Raw genomic sequence first — 22,072 nt, forward strand, 5'->3', positions numbered from 1 at the left:
TTGTATCCTCTTTTCTGTGCCACAAAGAGATTGCAGATTCTAACTTTATGAGAGATTATAAGCAGTAATTCAGACATTCAGAGTCAGTTAAAACTATTGCCAAGACAAATAAGAATATTGTCAATCAGTATTCTAAAAAACTTGATGTGTTTAACTTATTTCCTTTACATATAATAAAATCTTTACTAAATTAGAACTAAACCTAAAATTCAACCTTCATTGTAATTAACTTTTAATCATAGATAATAAAAACATAGTAAAATAACATTTACTGTATTTCATATTATTATATGAGCCAAAGACAAGCTTGGATAAACACATCAGAGAATTATCTTTCCCATTCCCTTCCCTCATTTAAATGAAAACTTTTGAGAAGATATATGGAAGACAATAATGTGATATAGAAATAGGTTCTATGTATGTGTGACAGGGATGAAACACTGGGTTTCACACACAGAAAAAGATGTGTTTTACCACTGAGATATATTCTCCACTCAGAGTAATGTATTTAGATTAGTTTGTCCTTAAAAATAATAGAATATATTTTAAGCTGCAGCCAAATGAGGCCACCATGCACAACATTTTATAGTTGTATTAAACCACTAGTTTATCAAACTGTCTCCTCCTCATAATCACTTGAGCAGGTAGTTAAAAAATACAAATTCTAAGTCTCTACTTCAGACCCACTGAATCATATTCTATAAGCCTTAAGAGATTAGACTTTCCAAATACTTTTTGTGAGAGTTAGGCACAGTCAGTTTTGAAAACTACTGTTCTTATTACTGATGTATTCAGTAAAGGTTTTGGCTTACAAAAACTTTATAGTTCAGCCCATATGTGGAATCATAACCAAATGTCTACCTCCAGTCTGGTATTTATTTTATTATTAATAGAAAGGAAATGCAGGAAATCCAACAGAAAATGTCAAGCTTACTGTGGTGAAATGAAAAAAAAAGTGTGGATGTGTTATCCGCTTCTCTTGACTTTGTCACATGTTAGTGGCTAAGATCTGAATGTATGCAACCCTCCAAAATTCCTATGTTGGAGTTAGTAGGATGACTCAGTGAGTACACATGCTTGCTATATAATCCTGATGATTTGAGTTCAATTCCTGGAACCCATTTCAAGGTATAAGAAAACTGATACCACAAAACTGTTCTCTGTTCTCCACTCATGTGTTATGGTATGCATGAGCCAACACATATATACATGCACATGTGCACATGCATACACACACACACACCACATTAAGTTTTTTCCTTGTTAGAACTTTATTACCAAAGTGATGGTATTCAAAGGGGGCGTGCTCTTAGGAAAAGTGGCTAAGCAATGATGGCTCTATTACAGTATTCTGGCTACCTTCAATTATCTCACAGGAAAACCCTATCTCTTAACCACATAAAATGAACACAAATGTGTAAAATTAATACATGCACATAGACGTCGACTTGACCAAGGAGAACATAGCAAAGTATTTAAAAAGTTGAATTGTTGAAGTTGGGAATATTTGTAAAATATTGTGCTCTTCTTGCTATTGTTCTACTATTGTTGGTGCAACAAACAAAATGTAAAAGCAACATTTATTGATTTTTCAGATATAAATTGTTTACCTTATTTCTTTATGTAGTTTAGCAAGTCGATCAGCTTTCCGGGCAAGTATGAAGCTGGAGAAAGAAGCCACATTTGAATGGGCAGTTATAGTCATGATAAATACATACCACTATCTACTCAGCATTAATGAACTCTCCCAACCCTCTCCTTCCCCTACAGCAAATGCTATCCTGTCTTCAGGTTTCCTCTGTATCCAAAACTCTGCTAGACTGTGAGTTCCTAATTAACAGGTAATTTCTTGCTTAATATTTTACTTCTAAAATTTAACATCATATTTGATATTATAGGAAATTAGATATTAGGCATATTAAGATTGCATTAGATGATTATCATGGCAATGACACTCAATAAAAACTGGACAATTATTAATATACACCTACCATAAATGCAATGATACACTCCTCACTCCCTGCCCAAATGCTCTTCAGAACTAGTAATTGGTGCCCTTAGCTCACATATTAAACCCTTCCCCAGCAATTATATTCACCAGCAGATAAGTTCCTGGAACAATATCTTGCCCCTCCTAAGAGGCAATTGATAGCCAATGATTAAGTTGGCCCATTCCCTTGTCTAAGTTTGGAACACGTGTGAAAGGTCATTCCAGCTTCCATATTTCTAGGGGCTGGCTGAGATCTTGGTTTAGACAGCACTGACATTCAACATTCTCTCTGATTCCTTCCCTTCCACAAAGGCAGTACTCCCTAAAGTTCACCCCAATAAGTCTCCTGTACCCATGTCTCTATCTCTAAGTCAGCTTCCTTGGGAAATGATTAAATAGAGCTTCCCAACAAACTAACTCAGTAAAGCTCAACTATAATCTATATGGCCCCTTTAGTCAAATAGATCCTATATATTATATCAATGATATTAACTGTACATACATTTTAAAGAATTCATTTGTGAGATGAAATCCTTATTTATACTATTAATAGAAATAGATATATTATAAAATCCAAGAGAGGTGTGAAGACATAGCTCAGTGGTAAAGCACTTGATTAGTATATAGAAAGTTCTGGATCTATTTTCCAGTATCCACTACCAATCTAAATGAACTAGTGTAATGAAACTATTTCTTCACTAAAAATGGCTAAAATTTTACTTTTTTTCTAGAGAGATCAAATAGATAGATAGATAGATCAAGGCTGAAAGGGGCTATTTCCTCTTCTCCTCACCCCTGAATAGAAGTGTTCATCAATTTGACTAGCAACTCTTTTAAAACTGCTATTAGAAAATGTTCAGAGAAGCAAAGATACAAAGAATGTTAACACAGGATGGCGTTTCAGAGGCAGATGCATATTATTTAAATAAAGATACCAGCAAGAGGGGTACTAGAGGTGGGGATGAAGAATGGAAGAGAAGAATCTGCAAAAACAAAGTATGGATGGAAATGCCACAATGAAATCCAGCATTTGTGTCTTAATATTTAAAAATGAATGAATTAAAATGATATTTGAACTAGTCAACATTATAGGATATAATAATAATTTTGCTTGAGTTAGCACTTTTAGTTTTGACTCAAAATTAATGGATTTGGTTATATTTTAGGTGTGTGCAATAATCATTAAGTTTAGACTTGTATACTATTTTAAAGAAAATTACCAAGATCTGATGAAAATTTAAATTATTAGTCAGCTGATTTTGTATGGTTGTGACTTCAAAGACAGTGTTGTTTATCAACTATAAAATCTCACTAGGAATACAATAACCACTTTAACTATGGACAAATACTGTTCAACTTTCTTTAGCCATCTACTGTGGAAATAAAACATGCTGGAGTTGCATTGAAGACATTTAATAGTTCTAAAGTACAGTTTCTAAAAGGTGATGGTTATTACAAACACAGTGCTAGTTAATTATTACCCTTGTTTTTGAGGCTCTTAGGGCCAGATGCAAAGACCAAAGTAGAAGTGATAATCTACAAGGTTTTCATTATCAGGAACAAAGTACAAAGTCGGATGTGCTGGCATATATCTGCAATCCCAGCATTTAGAAGGTGGAGGCCAGAGGATCAGGAGTAAAAGGTCAGTCTCAATTACAAACCAAGTTTGGCTATAGGAGAACCTGCCTCAAGAAAAAGGAAAAGAAGGAAGGAGGGAGGGAGGGGAGGGAGGGAGGGAGGGAGGGAGGGAGGGAGGGAGGGAGGGAGGGAGGGAGGGAGGGAGGGAAGGAAGGAAGGAGGGAGGGAGGGGAGGGAGGGAGGGAGGGAGGGAGGGAGGGAGGGAGGGAGGGAGGAAAGGAGGGTTAGAGAGGAAGGAAGGAAGAAAGCACAAGCAATTGAAGTGAGTCTGGCAGCACATTCCTGCAATTGCAGCTACTAAGGATTCTGAAACAGGAAAGTTTAAAACCAGTTTTGCTGCAGAGTAATTTAGTGAGACCCTATATCAAAATAAATCACACAAAGTAGTAGAAGACATTTGCCTAGCATGTACCAGACAGACCCTAGCCTAGGTTCAATATGCAGTGTTGTACATACAAAATAGGAGAGGGTGGAAGCTACTGACCTAATGTAACAAGAGTAGTTGTCAACAACAGTAATGAAAGATGAAATATTTCTTCTCAATCCTCATATTGTTGTAACAATAGCAACAAAAGAGATTTACAAAAGAAAAATGATATGCAAGACTTTGTTGACTCCCCAAGGCAGGCCCTACCCCCTCTGAGGAGTGGTTTGGGATGGGATGCGGAAAGACGGGAGGGTGGGAGAAGGGGAGGGAGGGGGAATTGGGGTTTGTATGTGAAATAAAAAAAAATTTTAAATAAAAAAAAAGAAAAATATGCAAGTTTATTATCCTTCGCAGTGTTTGTCCTTTAGGAGACACACTGGCGAAAAGTATCCTAAAAGTGGCAAGTCTGGTTTATACTACATATATAACAAAGAACAGTACATTTTAGAAACAAAGGAACAGAGTTTTAGGTTTGTGGAAATGGGAAATCATGAGAAGGCAAGTACACTGGAAGCTACTTTTGGAGGTCAGCTTGCAGATTCCTCTGGCTCTGGCTCCAAGCTAATAAAATGCTATTTACAATAAAGGAGAACTTATCTCCTAACATAAGTGAGATGCAAGGGAGGACAAAGAAACCATCTACCTTTTAAAATCTCTGTTCTGCATTTTAAACAGAAGGAAGGAATGAGATCTCTTGCATCACAATTGTTTTCAGTGGTTCTTCATATTTGAAAAAAGTAATGTCTGGCCTCCCATAAACATAAAGTACCAGTTAAATTGGAGGAATAAATTCGGTGATCTACTGAACAGTAGGGTGGCCATAGTTAATATTAATTTATTATATATTTTAAAATAGCTAAACAAAGTTTTCAATGTTCTTATCATAAAAAAATAACCATATGAGGTAAAGGATATAATAACAAACCTGATTTGATCATTCCACAAAGTAGATATTATTAAAACATTTTTCACGTAGATATACATCTTTTACCAATAAAATAAAATTAATACAATAAATACATCATTTTAGGCATTTCCTAAATAATTCCAGCATACTTGGAAGAATGTCAACACATATGTCCCTGTTATAAAGCCAACCAACTCCAGTAGAGCATAAGGTAAGGACATCCGAAGTTCTTCCATCCATAACTGAACTATCACTGACTTTCTGAAACTCATACCCTGATTTGCTTTTTGTTGCCTATAGAAATGCCAAGCTGGCTAAACTACCTGGATCCTGTCTTGCTCAGTGGAACTAAAACTGAACAGCATATATGGCTTTTTATGGTCATTATACTGTATGTTCCTGCCTGCCTCCGGAATTTAGTACTATTTCTTACATTACAGCCAGAGGAGCGTTTAGTAACCATTTTATGAGTAACCCAGGCAGAACCTGCTTCTTAGGTTCCTTGGAACTTGGATCTGACCCCTTTCTCTTTTAGCTTTTCCAAAATGACATGATGCGATATTTATAAAGCTCAACCATCTCTTCAGCAAGGAGCCCTGCATTTCCCCAAATCAGAAACCATTGGTCTCTAAAAGTCATTTGACTATTATCAACATGTGTTATTTTGTTAAAGTGCAATAAAATTAAAGGCTTTCTATGTATATAGGATATTTTAGAAGGACAGAGGTAGGCAACTAGGAAGGTGTGTCTCTCCTTAGCATTTCCTTTGTCTGGGCCCACTTCCTTCTCCAGAGCACTAGTTCCCAGACTGGTGAATTATCAGTGCACTTCTGAAGACAAAAGAAGTATTGCTGGTGAATGATAACTACAGGCCATCCACTGTGGCCTGGGTTATATTGACACTGATACTTTGTATGCAACCAGTGGTTGGAAAGCAGATCAAGTACAGAGACACTGTAGTTGAAAGGTTTTATAGGGTAAAGTTGTTCTCTTTCCAAAATGACTGCAGACATTCTGTCTTTAGAAAACACTGACTATCATACAGCATGTAAGTTTTTATAGAGAATAGGTAGGTGAGTACAAGTTAAAAATGGTGTCAAGTTTAGTAGTTTTCTGGCATTCTTGTGCCACGCACAAAAACATTGCTATGGATATGCTAACACATGGAAACATGATATAGTTTATATGTATTATTGATTGAGTCTAATTATAAAGAAATATATTTTGCCAGCACCTATACCAACACAAATTAGAAACTGCACCCAGCTCTAACTTACCCCATGATGGCAGGCACTGATCCATCCGGTTTGGTGTCATCCAGAGTGATTGCAATTGGTGCGTCCTCATCTTCAATTATCATGCATCCACAATAGTCTTAAGCAGGAGAAAATTAATTAAGGAATTGAAATTAACATTGGAGATACACACATATAAAGAATGTATATAAACTATTTTAGTAGAAGGAAGGAAAATTTTAAAGTACTACTATTAGCTCTAACTCTAGACCCTTTTATTTTAAAGACACACATGACTAGACAAGAACATCTATTCCTTATGTGGAAAATGACCCATCTCTATCATTTTTTCCACAGAGGGCTATGACTCATGCATGGTAAAATGGTAAGATGGGGAAAATGGTAAAATAGTCCTGAATGCAGGAACAAATGGAGAAAAAGACAGAATGCGCTATAAGGAATCACTTCCATTAACACCAGAAGTTGTGAAAAGAATTCTGTTGGATATGAGCAAGAACCATATCTGGAAAGTTCCTGTTTCCTAAACTCTGCCTCATTTAATATTCACAACACCATAATAAGCATTTATCACAAAGCCTTATAATCATTTTATGTTTAGAGACTGATGCCAATAAACTGGTGAAGTCCAGGAATAGTTGGTTTCATAGCAGCACTGTTTCCACAAGGTCCCGTGGTCTCATTCTGCTCATGACGGATAAGCAGCAAGATAAATGCCAGGAGCTTGACAGTGGTGGACCCATAATTGATATTCCTATTGCATGCCCATCTTTTTCTCCCATTGTCAACAGTCACTCTTGAGGCCATTTTGTGAAATTTAGAGACAGATTTACAATTTCTCTACAAATTTTAAAACATTTGTCTTTTTCTATTCAGCATATTCTCAATATCCCTAAAATGTGGTTTCTTTACTTAATAGTTCAAACACAAATAAGAGTAACCTACCCTTTTTCTTCCAGAAGGCTTCCTTGTAATATACCATGCACTTGATGACAGCCCCCATCGGAATACGCTGAATTAACTGGGTTCTCTCAGGCGGAAGCTCTGGCTTGAAGTGTATCTTGGCAGTCAAAGTTGGTGGAATGGCACTAATTACATATTTACACTGAAATGCAATATGCAAAAATATCACTTGACACATGAGTTGCAGCCTTTGCAAAGGGTACAAAGCATCATTAAAAAAATACCAAATCAAGCATCTGTGAAGCAAGAAAATAAAACAAGATAGGTGGGATGGTGTATTTTGTCAATTTGACACAAACTAGAGTTAGCTTGGAAAAGGGAGCCACAACTGAGGAACTGCCTCCATCATACTGGCATGTTGGCTTATCTGTGGGCATTTTCTTGATTAATGATTGATATGGGACAGTCCAGACCACTATGGAAGGTATCATCCCTGGACAGGTGGTCCTGAGTAGTATAAGAAGCAAAATGAACAAGCCATAGGAGCAAGCCGATTAGTAGCACTTCTGCATGATTCCTGCCTCTGCTCCTGTTTGAATATCTCTAGTGACTTCCCACACTGGTGGATTGTGATCAAGATGTGAAAGGCAAATAAATTCTTTCTTTCCAAAGTTGCTTTTGGTTATGGTATTTATCACAGCAACAAAGAAGCAAAGTCGGATACTAAGTAAACCAAATCTGTCAATCTGGAATACTTGCAGTAGATATATGCTAGAGTTAACTATATTACTGATTAGATTATATATGATTAGAAGTTGCGAAAAGCACAAAACCTATTGACTATAAACTCCTTTGATTATAATGAGTTACCTCATAGTGTTCATGATTCAGTGTCTCTACAATGATGTTGTCATCTGTTTGGTCAATATAAGTAACAGGAGAGTTCAGTTTCACTTTATCCCCAAGAAGATCCATCATCTTTTCACTTACTTGGCCAGCTCCACCTACAAATTTCCGTTCCTGTTAGAGAAAATAAGCAGAAAAGTTATAAAAGGAGAATGGTGGAACATTTGCCGCTAATTCATAAATCTCCAAGAAGGTAAATGCCAGACCTCTATCATTGCCATAGCCAATTGTGGGAAAAATCATTAGAATAGAGAGAGTAAGCCAAGGTACCTCAATTATCATCATCAACACAGCTTCTAGCAAGGAAAAGCCATTACTATCATATAAAATCAGATATCAGGGGAAAAATGTTCTCTTATGCCAATGCTGCTCTGATCAAATGCAAACAGCAAGCCTAGGAACTTCAAATTTGCACAAGTATGGTATATGTAAGGTGCCCTGAGAAGGGAAGGTAACTATGTTGATCCTAGGGGATATGGTTTCTATCTCCCCATGGAGTTACTTGCCTGATCAGGTAAAAACATAGAAAATATTTTATTATACATGACCTTAGTTTAAAAGAATAAGCTTAGTGTGCTATTAAGGTTAGCAATGCCTTATCAGAAATTGCCAAAACAGGTCCTAGGAACCTGAATTTCAGCTTTTGAATATCTTCTTCTTAAAACTAACTGTAAGTTTCATAGTCATGGCAGAATAGCGATCTGTTTATTCTTTTAAACATTGCTAAGTATTTCTCTTGAGCAACACTAAAGGATCAGAAGTTCTCTGCCTTCTGTAACCTGCTATTCTCAGCATGAATATTGCTTAAGCACAAACCAAAAAAAAATAAGTTCTTAATACAGCATATTTGGTTACAGCATAGGGAATATTTTTAGCCTTCTGTAGGAGATTTTTTTGAGTTCTTACAAATGCATGTCAGTAAACTGTGGGGCAGGACAAAACTGACAATTATGATACCTCACTTATGAGTAGTTATGCAGTAACTTTTGCAACTGACGTTTAGTGAGGACATCAAAGTTTTTTATAAAAATGATCACAGAGTGGTTAAGACTTAAATTTATCATTTATTCTTGCTGAAGAAATTTAAATTATTTAATACTGAATCTGATCTATGTTTCCAAACAGGTGCTTTGAAATCTAGTATACCATAAAAATCATGGACTAGTTCTATCTGTTCACTATCTTCTTTTCTGTGTTTAGAATTTATTAAATTGAATTATAAAGGGGCAAATGTTAAGGTCTTTTAAAAGATATTGTGATAATGGCTTGAGAGTAAAAATCAAAATTCTACTTTCTAAAAGATCATATAGGGCTTGTCTAGAAGTATTCTGTCCCTTACAAATGAAGGATACAGATAACCCATGAGTAAAATTCCTCAGAAGGTAAAATGAGGTAAATGGAGTAATACTGAGTTTCTGTTCATAAGTATACATTTTAAAAATGTAAATGTCCTGTATTAATTTGGAGACTTCAGATGATCACCTGAAGAGAACAATGGTTCACTTTGAAGACAAAGTCTAAATTCATCAAATGCACTCAGAATTCTGGAACTTAGGTAACAGCATAAGCTAGAATTTATCTATAACAAATTAATTAACATCCTACTTGAGCATAACATTCCTAGCATTCTCTTTGGATAAGGGAGAGATGTGCAATGAATGTCAGAGTCTAAGGACTTGGGATTTAGTATTTAGGCTTTGCTGTTATTATTTATTATGTACTTGGTCAATGAGTTGAATTGCTTCATCGTTAGTAATAGAAATGTATAGAAGCAAAAACAAATTGCAAGGGGACAGTTAAATTCTAAAATACAACTACAGAACTTACTATGAAAAGAATGGACATAAATGACTTGTGTGAATTAGAAGACTGATTTCCATTCTACAGTAGTTAACAAGAAAGAATACTTGTGAGAAACAGGTGGGATAAAGAAGCCTATATAAAGAACAGAGATGATTTTAAGTATACTAATTTTATAAGCACTACAATATTCTTGGAAATTAATTACTTCTATATAAATGGCTTCATTTTTCTACATTTTAAAGGAAAGAACTTAATTATTAAGACATAATTCAAAATGAAACATTAATTAATTCAAAATAAAACTTTCTTTAGCTATGAATTTTCAGGAATAAAAAAAGAAATGAGAAAATTTCCAGACATAGTTTTAGATCATTTTATACTACCATACATGATTGTAACAATGAAGATATTATCAAGGCATTGTTCTTGGCAAGTTAGTTTCAGAACAAACCTGGCCTCCATTGGTGACTGAGAATATCCGAGTGGTGCCACCACACTGCTTCACATACCATAAGAACCACAGGGCGGATACCTCATGAGGTTCAGAAGTCACATTGATGTTCACAAAAAGAGAAGCAAATTCCCGAGCAGTTCTGTTCACAGAATAAGACTAGAAATTACATGTCAATGCATATAGGAGGAAGGAGAAAACAAAATCTTGAAAGTTATCCTCTCATCTCCACACACGTGACACATACATACTGTGAAATGTATATACCAGTCACATACACACACATGCATCAATAATAACCTAATTAAAAATGTATACAGAACTCAGAGGAATGAACCTTTACAAAACCTTTACAAATAGAAAGTGATTCTACTGTTTTGGAAAAGCAATAACAACAAAAAAGAAAACCACATGGTCCCAATGTCCATAGGAAATCATTTGTTAACTTTTGAAAAAAAAGAAAAAGTTTTCTTCTGCTTTTAAGAAATATGGTTAGCCCCAAATATGGTCTATCTAAAGATTCAATATCCTTGATCATTAGGCATACATCTCATCTATTTTAAAGATTTTCCTCACTTTTCCATCTTTTCTGCCTCCACTCTGGTCCATGCTGCTGTATAATCTCTTACACGGACAGAGAAAGTGGTGAACTCCATATTATCACCCTACATGTCTCTAGTACTCTCTGCCATGCTAAACACAATGGGGGATTTTTCAAAACATTTTGGTGATAAACTGAGCATGGTAACAGGGTCTATAATCTCAGCATGCAGTAGGCAGAGGAAAGAAGATAGCAAGTTAGAGGCCATGCTGATGCACAAGCAAAACTAAACTAAACTAAAAACATAGTTTTAAAACACAAAACAAAATTTAAAAATTCTATAATGGCCTAAAATGGAAAAATCTTGCATGCAGACAATATAATAGATGCATTTATAGGCTGTTCAATTCCAATTACTCATCTCACTACTTGCTCTATGTTCCAGGCATAATGACTTGTTAAAATGTGTCAATTTCCTTCCCTTCTCAAGCCATTTCAAGAAGCTACTCCTTATTTTCTCTGTAGAAAATACAATTGCCTTACATCACTCACAAGTCTGAATCTCTCCCCTCCCTCTTGGTTAATCCTGGAAGATATTCCTCAACATCATCTTCCTTATTCTCCTCTCTGTAAGAAATACCTAACATCCCAACTACATCTACTCTTTACTCTCTCCTATACTAACAATATACCATTCCTGAAAGATGCTGCTCCAGAAAAACCCATCTATCCTGTATCCCCATGCTTTTGTTGTCATTCATATAAGGTATCATGTTTCTTGGGCCATTTCATAGGAAATACGATGTCCTCACTTTATATCTATTTTTGTATCTCCCCAACCTTGGCCCTATGAATTATCCTGGAAGTTAGCATCTAACCCTATCTGTCTTTCCCTGACTCTCAAATGCTGCTATGACTTATTCCTGGAAGATATTACTATTCCCACATTACCTAATATCAGGCTTACCCCTAACCTTGGCCTATACCTAGAAGATAACATCTCACCCTTTTGGTCACCTAGAATATGTTCACCCACCACATTAATACAACCTTACTTCCCCTTAACCACTGTGGCACATTCTGTTTGATGTTGTACTGGCATGTAAGTGTGTAGTGTTCATGCATGTGTGTGTATTTTTCACATGTGTGGGAACTCATCTCCATGCATGGGGCGGACGGCAAAGGTTGAAGCAAAGTGTCTTCCTGGATCTCTTTCTACTTCATTTATTGAGGCAGTATCTCTCAACTAAACCTGGAGCTTGCCACTTTGGATAGCCTAACTACCCAGTTTGCCCCACTGATTCCTTGTCTCTACCTCTGGAGCACCAAGGTTACAGGCAGGCTGTCATACCTATCATAGCTTTTATGTGGATCAAAAATCCTGTTCTTATACTTGCAGAGCAAGCACTTTATCCACTTTGCTATTATCCATCTTTGTGATCCACTACCTACAATTCTGATCTCTTCCAATTCCTGGAGATTATCCTTGGAATACCATCCTGCCACACTACTACAGTGCTCCCTTTTTTTTTTCCCTAACCCTGGTTCTTTTCTGCACATTTTTCATGAGGATCATATTTCCTTATACTCCACTAAAGGTTAGGCTGGTATCTTGCTGAAAGATTCTATCCCTCCTCACAACTTTTAGTTTTCATGTCTTCCTTCCTACAATTCAGTTGATCACTGTAGAAAGATACCAATACCCCAATACCACTTACCCATCCTTTCAGCCCTTGTATCTATGTAATATACCATTACTCCTGTAATATACCATTCCATTCAAGCATCTACCCTTACTGCTCAGTGGCTCAAGTCCTAGAAAATACCATCTATTAAAATTATGCTACTTTTTCTGTGTTCCCATCATCCTTACCAGTCCCTCCTAGAAAATACTCACCCCCAAATATTCATACATCCTACTCCCCATGTATCTGTGAGTCATTCTTAAAAGAGATCATCTACCAAAATCAGTCTCACTCTCAGTTTCAATAGTACATCACTAGAATATACTATGCCATCCACAATCTTCTCTCCAATTGTCCATTGCCCCTATGAATTATTCCTAGAATATATACCATCATGGTACACAATTTTTTGCATCCATTCTCATTCCTGGAAGATGCCATGTAACCTTCTTAGATTCTATGCTGTTCTAGTGACTCATTCCTAGAAGATATCATTCCACCTTGCAATATCTAACCTATCCTATCTTACTCAAGCCCTTAAGGGTGATGGCAGATGATATGACAAATTCTTCAATCCTTCAATATCAAGTAGGTCATCCTGGATAAACACCAAAATGCCCTTTCTCTACTTGCCCTGCCCTCAGAGTCTCAGATTTTTCTTAGAAAATAGTGTATCTATATACCATCCTTCTTCCAGTTCCCTCTCTTCCCTATCTTGTTTCTGGAAGTCATGAATCCCCAGATTTCCGTGCTTTCTACTTTATGCAAGCAGCAGTTTCTTCCAGGAAAAATCCCTCTAGTAACCATATCCGTCATTCTTGTCTTTCCCTGTCTGTACAGACAGTTTCTGAAATATATCCCACCCAAAAGAAGCAAACCAATCAACCAACAAACAAACAAACAAAAACACCCAATACACTCCAGCCTTGCAGATCATTTTGGGAAGACACCATGCCAACAGTGTCAAACTCTATTTCTCCTTCATGGGTATTACCATTTCCATCTAATCTATTCTCCCTTGTCTTTCCACAGTTTCTATTACTCATTCCTTGGGTATATGCCCTACTCATTAAGATTCACTCACTATTCTGGTCATTCCTAGAAGAAATCATAAACACATACACACCACCACCACCAAAACCACCACCACCACTGCTACCATTCTTGTATCCACATTACCCTAAGTCATTTCTGAAATATACTCTTTCCTTCACAGAATCCTAAGGAGTAGGACACTTTTTGCTCATCATTCATGGCAGTGGACAATCATACAAACCACATATCTTGTCTCTCCCTATGAATTATACCTAGAAGACACCATCTTGGTTATATTTATACTCCTCTGAATATTCAAGCCCATATACATCATCCCATGATAATACTATCCTTCTCCATTTTTGATCATTTATCCCCCATAGCTACTTTGGACACTATCAGGAAGACACTATCCTTCCATAGCAATCACTTTTTATGTTCTGACCTTGTCCTTTCCTAGAAGATCTACCAGTAACACACATGTTTTCTCAACATCTACCTTTTCTTTTATTCATTTCCTGCTCACACCTCATGACTTTGTTATTATCATTATATTTTTATATTTAGATTAATATATTTGGATTAATAATCTTAAATTATTATATTTCTTATCTTTCCCATTACTTAACAGCACTACTATTCAAGACAGGATACAAAAGATCAGAGGGAAAGATTTTTTAAAAGATGATTTTAAGTAGTCACATATACTTTGTCCAGCAGATTTTATCAATGAGATCTTTCATGGTCATCTTGTCCCATTCCTCAGCATGTCTTGCTTGCCATGGTGCATCAACAGGGATCTGCAATGAAAGGTCATACACTTATGAGTGAAGGAAACTGCCACCATTGCTCTACTACTCTCCAGAGAAGCCTTCATGTTAACCTCTAAAAACTTGTTTCTTGGTGTTTACAGTTGGCTTGGAAGTGCATAGAGAGGTGAGATAAATCTGGAATTCATGCCTTAATGCTATTGTCAAACAATAGTAATAACAGCATTCATAATTACAGCATGTATAAATTTACTTGTAATTGGGATAAGTGTGGTCATTATTAATATCTATATTATTATTGGAAGACCACACCCATTTTTAGCCCCCCAAAAACTTTGATGCAGAAAGTTCTTCTCTCGTTTACTATTTAAAGTAGCATTGTAGATACATAACTGCAAGTAGATATTTAGTAGAAATGTCATATATATGCTCAGAGGCATAGAAGTGAAGCTACCCAGGCAGTAGTATAAGCAAGAGTGGCTTTGAATTCTGGTTCCCTTGCTGCATAGTTTTGAGTAAATTATATAAACACTTGGTATTCATTTTCTCCATCTGTCAAGTGGAAATCCTTCCAGGTTTTGCAGAGTTGCTGATTATACTAGAAGGGCATACATCACTGGAAATCAGCAATGTCCACTGTACCTCACAAAGATATTAATCAGTTTTATTCTTCAGCAATATGATACATGAAAACCAAACACACATTTTACCTCTTTTCCCATTTCATCCATTGTCCTCCACAGATTGTTATAATCCAAATATGCCAAGGGATTCCACACAGGTGGAAATGCACCACGAAATGGGTAAGTTTTCCCCTGGAACATAACAGCAAAGGGAATCAACTTAAAATGAATAATACTTTTAAGTTACTTGGCATCCAAAAACCACCAGAACCAGGTTGGCCTGAGATGCAGGTCTGTAATCCCACAAGCTCAGGAAGTTGAAGGATTCCAAATTGCAGTCTGAGCAATTTAGTGAGATTCTGTATTAAAAATAAGAAGGAATAAAAGGACTGTGCATATTATTAAATGATAAAGTTTTTATTTAGCATATATAATGTCTTGTGTTCCATCTCCAAGACTACAAAAAATAAGTAAATAAATTTAAAAATTTAAAAAAATATAAATCATTCTCTCTCGTGTCTCTCTCTCTCTCTCTCTCTCTGTGTGTGTATGAGAGAGAGAGTGAGAGAGAAATAGAGACAGACAGAGACAGAGTGGGAGAGGGAGGGAGAGAGGATACATAAAGTATGGTGTATGTATATGTGTCCACAAGTTTGTGCTGGCAGACTTGCCTGTGTAGATACACATGAAGATCAGGTCAACTTTGGGTATCTTCTGTGATTGTTCTCCATCTTATTTTCTTAAGGAAGGGTCTGTTATTGAACTTGCAGATCACTAGTTTGACCAAGACTAGCTGGCTTAGTTGGTAATTATGTCTCTAGGATCTGTCTGCTTCTGCTTCCCTAGCCTAGAATCTTAGTCACCACTGTGTCTGACTGCTTTTTACCAGGGTGCTTAAGAACTGATTTCAGGTCCTCATGCCTGTACAAAACCCACCAACCCTAACCTAAAACATTTTCAAGCAACAGGATCTTCTACATCAAAGACATTTCTTTTGATGTAAATATATTTTACCTAAATAATCCTAATTTTAATAAGATTCCTAAAATTTCTCCCAATGTTGTATTAAGTGTTTTAAGTTTATAGGAAATTATAGCCTTGACTCATTTTTACTTATTGGGACAAATAAGTATATAAAGATAAAATTATATTAGTGTAAATGCTGAAACCATAATAGTCTTATTAATATGAGTGGTAGAACAAATAAATGGAAGACCATCTTTAGACACATACAAGTCACATTTCAGACCAAGTCTTAAAGGTTTTCACCGGATAAATGAAGGCTGGCTAGGCTACTATGTCTGATGTAAAGAGTCAGATTATTAGCAGTGTGGAATCAGAAGCATTTACCAGTTTGGGTTGTTCAACAGCCATCTTTCTTTTCTAGATGTACCCTGGTTTCCTTCTGGGAAACTGCCAGTCTTCTTTGTAGTTATTAGGTAAGGAATATGGTGCCAGCTGCCATTAAAATAGGTAGAGGCCAAATTCTTCCCAAGTCCTGATCTAGCCCAGCTATGAGTTTGTAATCTGACCTTGGTTAATCACTGTTCAAAGACTTGACCCTGTATTTATTTCATCATAGCCAAGTACAGAAGAAAGTGGATTCTCTTCCCTAAGACAGCATGCCAAACAGATACTTTCTGTTGTAAAGACCATGATTCTTGTTCCTAACTTGTCAAAGTTTTCCTACTTTCTGTAGATTCTGAAGTGTGATGTTCGGGCCTCATAAACTCCCTTTGTTACTTCAAATAAGTTTGTGTGACTCAGTACTAAGATTTCTAATGTGAAGACAGCATGATATCTAGAAACCATTTACTTTATTGTGTGACACATACTATACTAAGCAAAAACAAGGGTAAATAGAGGGGGGACTCTTAGAAAAAGAGAGACAGACTAGATCATTTATAAGGTACTATCTGAAAATTTAGTTCATTTAGTGGTTCCTCGGGTTCTTCGTCTGCAGATTAAACGAATTGCAGATAGAAAGCATTAAAAAACTATCTATACTTAACATGCATAGACATTTTCTGTTATTATTACCTCAACAAAAATTATAGCAATTATTTAGCTGGAATTTACATATGCTAGATATTATAACCAATCTAAAGATGATTTGAAGTAAACAGGAAAATATGAATAGAATATATGCAAATAACATTCCACTTTATTTAAGCACTTAGGCATTCCCAGATCTTGGTTTTCATAGGAACTGTTGAAATCTATCCTCTGCAAATACCAAGGCGCAATTATGGTTAAAAGTAAATGATGTCGGGCTGGAGAGATGGCTCAGAGGTTAAGGATACTGACTGCTCTTCCTGAGGTCCTGAGTTCAATTCCCAGCAACCACATGGTGGCTCACAACCATCTACAATGAGATCTGGTGCCCTCTTCTGACATGGAGGCGGAACACTGTATTGTATATGTAATAAATAAAATCTTTAAAAAAAAAAAAAAAAAAAAAGTAAATGATGTCTCAATATTCATAAAGCACAAATCTTTCCTGCTAGTAGAATTTCTCAGGAAAACCTGATTTTTTATTAATAAATATCTGTAGAAAGTCAACTGCAAGCACTGCATATTATCAAAAGTTGTGCCAGACTTTCAAAAAGGTTCAAGAAAAAATCCTGATTACCAAGGCAGAGGCACAAGGCATGACAGTATGTGCATACTCTCCCCACCCCCACAACTGAATAAGAAAACATGGCATCCATTAAATGACAAAGAAGCAAATTTCCTTTCCACTAGCAAATTCAAATAACCTTGGTTGATTATGTGATCTGATTTCTTATCAGAAAATACTATGTTGAAATGCTACAATACAACTTTTTGAGACTCCAAATCCTTTATCACTGTCATGACCATCATCAAACATTTATTGAACTTTCTCCATGCCTGGCAGCAGCTGAAACTCTTTATATGCGTTATCTCATGTAATGCTTGCACCAGCTCTGTGGGGGCAAGGACTACTAATATTTCCATTTTATAAATAAGGAAACTAAAGTCTAGTGACAGCAGCTAGAAAATAGTATAAGGGTAATTTCCTCTCCCAAACTCTTCATAAAATGTTTTCCTCACTCGTATATAGTTGATGGAACATGGAGATAGTTTTGTTTTAGATACATTTTAAACTTTTCTAATAAAATAAAGAGAACTCTCACATGAGAAAATTACAAATCTTCTCTATGTGTCTTTTCTGTTTCTACAGAGTAAAATACAGAGGATGAAGCACCAAGAGTGTGATTTCCAAGGAAATGTAGCCATCTTTGGGAAAGACTAACATATTTTCTAAAAGAAACAGCCAGAAACATTTTACACAAGAAAAATGGAGAGGAGAAAGGCTGGACTTACTTGAGAGCCTGGAGAGCCTTCAGAATATCTGGTTCTTGTTACAATTCTTCCCTAACTTGAAATCTCAAAAAAAAATCTGTATTTCTTCTATAAATGACTGTACTGAAACAATAGTCATATGCAAAACTGATCTCTGCTTTGAAAAAAAAAAGGTTTTGACATAGGGTCTCACTATGTAACTTTGGCTGACATGGAGCTCAACATGTAGATCAGCGGCCAAAAAGTACTTTAAAAAGTATTTTCATTAATCAGTTAATGAAGTATTATAAGTGTTGTATTACTAATGAAATTCTCCTCATAGAACAACACCATCTTGAGTGTGCTTACAAAAAGTTTTAAGGGCTTCCTCAATCCAAGTGTTTATAAACACACAGAGACCCAGAAAGGTCAAAGAACAGGGTGAAGGGAGAATCTAGCCTGGCAATCTCCTTAATGTTGGAAGCCATAAATAGTCTAAAAGATGTAAACTTTTATCCTGCTGACAAAGACATCAAGTAGTTTCCTCTTTAACAGTTTTGGCTTTTCTGTTTTCATTTTCCAGAAAACATAAATCTGCTACAAAAGCACACAGATGCTGCTAGGAACTGGGAACTTTAAGGCAACAGCCTCCTCCTTTCTCACAAACACCTAAAAGGGCTTACTTATCAATGGCTACTTCTAGATTACACAACTGGAGACTACTTTGACATGTGTGGCATATTGGAAGAGGCACTGAGAATGTCTCTTGGCTAAGGGAAAGATGCAGAGGCTCTCTCAGTGTCCCAAAACGAGACTCCATAACTTATCAGCAAGGTGTCAGCAGTTTCTCAATCTGAAATGAATTCTCTTCAAGAAATGACTTCATGACCTGAGAGTAAGGCTGAAGCTCTAAAATCCTACTTCTAAATGACTAATACTTTTAAAAAATAAAAGGAAATAAAGAACCTAGAGTAGCAGTTGTTCAGGTTATGCCTATATTCTGAAATCATACTATTTTTTCAAAATAGCTTTTACTGTCTGAAGGACTGAAACAGCAGAAATTTATGTTGAGTAGAATACAATGTTCCTGGAATCACACTCCCAAATATTTAAGTCCACTTGAGTATCACATCTTCAGTCTATCAATGTTCATAATAATAGCAGACTATTAACAGGACATGATAGTTTATGGCTGTCATAAACCACAAGATACACTGTTTAGACTAAGTAAATTAGTCTTCCTGACTGGCACAAGGAAGAGTTTTCTCTTCTTAATACTTTCATATTTTAGTTAAGCAAAAGGAAGTGGTCCTTCCCAAAATATTCTAGCTATTTACAGAAATTTAAACAAAAGCAATTACACAATTGTAATTAGGATAAACAGTACAAAATATTTTTTTGTAAAAAATAGAAACAATACAAGTTTTTCTGTAGACTTTTGGGTAATTGTAAAAATCACTGGAAAAAATCACTGGAAGGGCAGCCTTTAAAAAGTATTTTCCCTCCTTCACAGATGCCATTAATTTAGGGGTAAAGGATAGTAAAGAGAAAGATGAAAATACTGGGAGGATGCACAGCCGTTTAATAGCCATATTAACCTATCAGTCACATACCTCATAATCTATCCATTTAAAGTCAGAGTGTAACCACGATTATATTCAAATTTAGAACATTTTCTCCATCCTATGTATAATCTCTTACTCTGTAGTAGTCATTCTCTGTCCTTCCCCACTTCAATTTTAAGAATTGCTAAACTACTTTTCAAAAGTTGGGGCAATATTTATGTTTTCTTCCAGTAATGTATGAGGGTTCTAAGACCTCTTTGTCTTTATGCAATACTGTTTTTGTCTTTTTAACAATAGCTGTTTTAGAGGGTGTGAAGTTTTGTTATTGTTTTGGAGATGGTCTTGATAATGTAGTATAGACTACATAAGAGTCTTACTAGATAAAGAATCAAATTCATGATTCTCCTGTTGCTATTCACGGAGTGCTATGATTATGGCTATGTGCCTCCCCATCCAGATTCATTTTGGTTTTAAATTGAAAAGGGTTTTGAGAGATACTCTCTCTATATTACCCAGGCTAGCTAGTATCAAACTCTTGACTCAAGTGATATTCACATAGGAGAATCATAAGTTCAAGGAGAACCTGGGCTATACAGCAATATTTTGTCTCAAAGAAAAAATATTAATAAACAAAATTAAATCTTACAATACTTATGCTCATATTATTTTTTCAGGGCTTCTCTGTGTAAAAGCCCTTGCTGTCCTGGCACTCACAGAGATCCATCTACCTCTGCCTCCTGAGTGCTGGGATTAAAGGCATGTGCCACAAACTCCTGGTGCTTATATTATTTAAGTAGAGGTTACCATCTTTCCACCATTACACTTCTAACTCACTAGCTCTGCTGCTTTATTAGCCAAATGATAATAGGGCTCATACTGAAGACTGCACCTCTGTAGAACAATTTGCTACTTATTATTCTAAGCTTCCTTAAAAACTCTTTTGTGTCACTTATCATCCATCCATCCATCTGTTTGTCTATCTATGCACACTATGGATCTGTCTGCCTGTCTATCTATGCACACTATAGATCTGTCTGCCTGTCTATCTATGCACACTATGGATCTAATACAGAGTCTTGCAATGCTAATCAAGTTCTCTAACACTTAACTGTATCCTCACTCTCAAAATCAGTTTTATGAATTAATGAGTAAATGCATTGGAACAGCATGATCTGGAATGGTTATATTACTTCTAAACTCCAAAGAGGACGCTCTCTCCAAGGCTAAAAAGAAGGATAGAGTAGAAAGGATGAGGAACAGATATAAAGTACTTGGCTTTTAAAATACCTTAAATGACATTAAAATGAAAACTAACAAGTTTCTCATTTCACACAGAATTCACCTCTCTACTGTTTAGATTCTATTAACCTTCATTTGTGGTATTATTTTTATTATTTTATTGTATTTAAAGATTTGTCCGAGTGTCTTCCCATAACACAGTCTCCAGGTTATATATAGTAGGACCAATAAAGTATCATATTGTGATCACTTGGCTCTTTTGCGGGAAAATTCTTCCATAAAGCATTTGAGGGAGAATCTATCTACCTTATACCAAATCCCACACAAACTTATAATGGAGTTTCATGTGCTTAAGTACTTGAATAGAACAGCTAAGAGGATACAAGGGCACACCATTACAATAGGCAAGAACATTTTATTTGGGAATGTAGTCTTCTTTAATCTAAACAATGTAGATTAATCATTAAGCTAGAATGATCAGTATTGTTAGAGTAAGTAAGTATTCTCAACCAAGGGAGAGTTTGTTCCCTAGATATGTTTGTTAATGTTGGCAGATAGTCTTGATTGTTAGAACTGGGCACAAGATGATGTTAAGCATCCTATAATGAAGTGGGTAGCCCTCTAAAACAAAGAGTTATCTCATCTACAATATTAAAACTGAGAAATCATGCTGAACAGAGATATATAAACTGTGAATATCATAAACTGTTGTGTGTTCCAGCTCTGATCATCATCATTATAATCATCATCATTTGTGTGTGTGTGTGTGTGTGTGTGTGTGTGTGTGTGTGTGTGTACAGGCTCACACATGCTACAGCATGCATATGGAGATCAGAAGACAATCTTTTAGAAGTCAGTTCCAGTAATCCAAGTTCAAATTAGTATTAGGCAGCAAGGGCTTTTAACCACCAAGCCATCTCTTCAACTCCCACTGATCAACTAAACTCTTTTTGTTTGCAGTATTTCTGGATTACTTCAGAATATATTCCAGGCTACCTATTTAAATATGGAGTATATCCTATCATTAGGC

The 22,072-nt window shown here is 35.9% G+C and overlaps 1 protein-coding gene across 1 annotated transcript in view; it reads right to left on the minus strand.

The window, feature by feature from the left end:
- The window catches only part of Maoa (monoamine oxidase A), a 66,996-nt gene that overhangs the window by 7,247 nt on the left and 37,677 nt on the right, over nt 1–22,072 (minus strand). Inside the window, exons 4-10 of the mRNA XM_050160828.1 lie at nt 15,020–15,124; nt 14,248–14,339; nt 10,279–10,420; nt 7,989–8,138; nt 7,161–7,320; nt 6,240–6,336; nt 1,611–1,664 (exon numbers count right to left, since the gene is read on the minus strand). Coding sequence (XP_050016785.1) covers nt 1,611–1,664; nt 6,240–6,336; nt 7,161–7,320; nt 7,989–8,138; nt 10,279–10,420; nt 14,248–14,339; nt 15,020–15,124 — 800 coding nt within the window. The remainder of the gene's footprint in view (nt 1–1,610; nt 1,665–6,239; nt 6,337–7,160; nt 7,321–7,988; nt 8,139–10,278; nt 10,421–14,247; nt 14,340–15,019; nt 15,125–22,072) is intronic.

This window comes from Alexandromys fortis, unplaced genomic scaffold (assembly GCF_014885135.2).
Source record: "Alexandromys fortis isolate MF-2015 unplaced genomic scaffold, M_Fortis_MF-2015_v1.1 scaffold_83, whole genome shotgun sequence".
NCBI lineage: Eukaryota > Metazoa > Chordata > Mammalia > Rodentia > Cricetidae > Alexandromys > Alexandromys fortis.